Source organism: Atta colombica, unplaced genomic scaffold (genome assembly GCF_001594045.1).
Source record: "Atta colombica isolate Treedump-2 unplaced genomic scaffold, Acol1.0 scaffold233, whole genome shotgun sequence".
In the NCBI taxonomy this organism is placed as follows: Eukaryota; Metazoa; Arthropoda; class Insecta; order Hymenoptera; family Formicidae; genus Atta; species Atta colombica.
The window spans coordinates 229,820-234,133 of record NW_017259331.1 but is presented as its reverse complement, the minus strand read 5'-3'; the positions used below and the strand labels follow the sequence as shown (position 1 = coordinate 234,133).

The following is a 4,314-nucleotide window of genomic DNA, read 5'->3' as shown; positions in this document are numbered from 1 at the left end:
ATAAATATATATATATATATATATATATTCGCATTTATCATTAAGAATTATAATAATCATAAATTCAACGGAGGAGAAAGATAAATGGATTATTAATCGTGTTACCAGCCTGAGAGTATGAGTTGATAAAGCTTGCGTGCTTGTTATATGATCATGACAATCGTAACGCACGTTGATAATTTCTGATTGTCACATGCAGCATCAATAAGTAGTGTATTTTTTTTCGCTGTAGCGCGTGGCGATTAAGTTATCAAATGAGCTGGCTCTTACTTGTCGCGCTATGTGGGCTTACTTTTATACTTATCGCCGATCTCTGCATAATTAACGTGTTAATGATCATGAGGCTAATATTTTTTAAATATGGATTTGTACACAAGTCAGAATATTGTTCTTCTTATGACTCTGTTTAGTTTTCCGACCCAAGAAAAGAGTTACAGTGCTATGTGTATGTTAAATTTGGATCAAAGATCCTGTGATAACCTTCGCGGGGAGTTAGAGGTTTCACTTTTGCTTTATTGCAATTTTCAAATTTTCAATCTCAAGATTGATGACCCTAAAATCACCTTATCTCGAGTCAGGGACTCCTTACAAAATATTATTAGTGTTAATTAATAAATGGAAAGTAAAAAACATTTAAAAATTAAGAAAGTGATTATTTAATTTCGTCATAATTAGAGAAACGGAAAATTGCTCAAGCGATTGATTAACCGATTGCAAAAATTTCTTGTTATTCTCAGAGTTCGATAATTGAGAAAATCCATGTTAATATTATAAAAAATCGTCAAATTTCAATGTCAAAAAAGGTAAAAGATTAATATCACAATTATAAATGTGTAACGTTCAGCGTATAAATTAAAGAGTAAAGAAAAACGTCTAAAAAAAAACATTCTCGACGGATTCAACTGTACTATTCTTAATTTTTAAACAATGTTTTTTATTGCGCTAAAAAAATTTTTTGTACATTTGAAGGCCTAAATATAAGATCGAAATATGTACGTAATTGTATTTTGTAACGTTTTAACTTTTATACTTTCTATAGTTTTTATTTATTATATCTATCTTTAATTATAAACAATAATATTATAAATAATAATTATGAACAATAGAGATTTTTTTAAGTTTTTCTGACTCTTATTAGCCTTTTATATCTCATTGTAGTATTTTGAAGACTCATTAAGAGTCCTGTTATTTCAAATTTTTATTCTAATAAATGGGAAATATTAGCGTTATTCTTGAAGAAGATTCTCGAGAAATTTTAATAATTATAGAATATTTTTAAAAATAAACTTGAAACAGGACTCTTAATGTTCAAAATACTACAACGAACTCTAATCTTTCATGATTATATTAAAATTATTGAAATTAATTAGAATAAACTTAAAAAGCTTAGAGGATTTAGGCAGCCGAAAGAAGTCTAATCGAAAATAATTGCAATAATATTATTGTAGTTTTTTTTTATTACCCCATCTAACATACTTTGTTTTGAATGCAGATGTATGGCGGTATGCGCGGCATCAAGGGCCTTGTGTGGGAACCATCGGTACTGGATCCGGAGGAGGGCATCCGATTCCGCGGGAAGTCAATCCCCGAATGCCAGAAACTCCTGCCGAAGGCATCCGGCGGCGCGGAACCGCTTCCGGAGGGTCTTTTCTGGCTGCTGATTACTGGCGACGTACCTACAGAAGCGCAGACGAAGGCTATCTCGCAGGAATGGGCATCCAGGAGCTCGTTACCCGAGCACGTAGTCAAGGCCCTCAACAATTTCCCCAAGACTCTACATCCGATGACGCAGTTCTCCGCGGCGATTACGTTGTTGAACAGCGAGAGCGAATTTGTTAAGGCATATAACAAAGGTGTGCACAAAAGCAAGTACTGGGAAAGCATATACGAGGACTCGATGAATTTGATTGCCAAACTGCCGGTGGTTGCCGCCACCATTTACCGCAACATCTACAAGGGCGGCAAGGGTTTGGGCTCCGTTGACGCTGGTCGGGACTGGTCCTGGAATTTCGCTAACATGCTCGGTTATGACAATCTGCAATTTATCGAACTGATGCGTCTCTATTTGACAATCCATTCGGATCATGAAGGTGGTAATGTGTCCGCTCACACCACTCACTTAGTGGGATCCGCCTTATCAGATCCGTACCTATCCTTCTCCGCCGGTATGAATGGTCTTGCCGGACCACTGCACGGTTTGGCCAATCAGGAAGTGCTGGTATGGCTGGAGAAGTTGCGTGATCAGGTTGGCGACAGTCCTAGCGATGACAAACTCAAGGAGTTCATCTGGAATACACTGAAGAGTGGCCAGGTCGTGCCCGGCTACGGACATGCTGTTCTTAGGAAAACCGATCCGAGGTATACCTGCCAGAGGGAGTTCGCGTTGAAACATTTGCCAGACGATCCGTTGTTCAAGGTAAATCTTATCGCGCATCTTATTACAATGTTTTAAGTATAGTAGAAAGTATAGTAGAAAGATTTTATTCTGCTTTAAATAAAAAAAGAAAATAACCGAATTCATTAATCCATCTCTTTAAATATTTAAGAATATTGCCATAAAGATTGAGAAAATTAACTTCGGAATATTCAATTTTTTTCAACATTGCATTTTTATTTGCATACATTGAGAAAAAAATTATTATAACTTACTAACTAAATGCATTTAGTTCGCAGTGATTTTTAGTAAATGAGAATAAATTGAAATGAATTAAAAATTCCAATTCATTTTAATTTATCCGAGTTCGCGCTTTAGAGGCCGGAGTTGGATTGAAATGAATTGAAATGAATTGATTGAGGGCATAAATTTGTTTCTATTTATGAAATGGATAGAAAAGAAAACAATGACTTGAAAATAAATCTTTCTATAAATATTTTTTTGATTTTACAATAAATTTATAATTCCTTTTTTATATAAATAGAACAGTATTTTTATATCCATTTCGATTGAAACAGGAACATTTCTATTCAATATTGTATTCTGATATGAATTCAGGATATGGCATATATATTTCCTATTTTAAATTGTGATGTATTCACAGTTTACAAATTATATATATATAGATATATATTGAAATTTTTTTTAATTGAAGTGAATTCAAACGAGACTGTTCTTATTCATAATTTTGAATTGGGATGTATTTATTATTTAAGGTTATTTATTTAAGGTTATTTACGACATAAGTATTTTTTTTACTCGGATAGGCATGAAATGAGCTATTCATCACGTTGAATTGGATGGTTCATGTCCATATTAGACTATTTTTTAATTGAAATAAATTAAAATACAAAAAACTATTCATCATGTTGAACTCAGATATATTCATGGATTCGAGAAATCGGAAACATCGAAATAAATTCATATTTTTATCCATTTCAATTTATTCTCATTTAATGGTCAAATATTTAAATTAAATATACAATACAATGTTAATTGTTTGAATTAATAAATATTTGTTTAAAATTAACAAATATTTGCTTGACAGCCCGTGTCCGTTACATTTAATTGAATAAATTCACATTTTTTTTAATCAGTAACTTTTTTTCTCAATGTACAGTCACACTCTATTCGGAATTCAATTAGCATGATTCTGATTTAATTCCAAGTTAATAATTTGTATTAAATTTTGATATTAATATCAATGTTGTTATTTTCTTCTTTACAGCTTGTCGCACAAGTGTACAAGGTAGTTCCGCCAATTTTGTTGGAGACTGGCAAGGTGAAGAACCCGTGGCCGAATGTGGACGCGCATTCGGGTGTGCTGTTGCAATACTATGGCATGAAGGAGATGAACTACTACACGGTTCTGTTCGGTGTGTCGCGCGCGTTGGGCGTGCTCGCTTCTCTCGTTTGGGACCGTGCCTTAGGACTGCCCATCGAGAGGCCTAAATCCCTCAGCACTGATCTCCTTATAAAGGCTGTCAAGGCTTAAAAACCGTTTCTCACTGGATCGACGATCGACCAGCATCACCTCGGAGTCTCGTCGTCTCCTGATCTCGATTTTGTTCGAGCGTCAACCGCGGCGCCGGGAACTTTGATAGAATATCATTTTGATATCAACCTCGACGGAGAGCCCGCACACATCAACGAGCCCGCGCCTTATTGAACAAATAATAGTGTGATTGGGAGAGAGCGAGAGAACGAGAGAATGAAGAAGAATGAAAGAGACACAAGGCTAGGTATTAAACACGACAAATAATTACGTCTAATGTATTATCTAAATGTAGAATTATTAAGAGCAGACACATCAATGTTCCCCGGCAACGAATTCGCATTAATTCTCTTCCTGTTGTCGATACTTTCAATGAATAATGATA

At 34.6% G+C, this 4,314-nt stretch overlaps 1 protein-coding gene across 1 annotated transcript in view; it reads left to right on the top strand.

The window, feature by feature from the left end:
* The window catches only part of LOC108688413 (probable citrate synthase 2, mitochondrial), a 23,720-nt gene extending 19,564 nt beyond the window's left edge, over positions 1 to 4,156 (top strand). The window contains exons 3-4 of the mRNA XM_018194657.1: positions 1,493 to 2,416; positions 3,663 to 4,156. Coding sequence (XP_018050146.1) covers positions 1,493 to 2,416; positions 3,663 to 3,929 — 1,191 coding nt within the window. The 3' untranslated portion in view covers positions 3,930 to 4,156. The remainder of the gene's footprint in view (positions 1 to 1,492; positions 2,417 to 3,662) is intronic.
* Positions 4,157 to 4,314: the final 158 nt, after the last annotated feature.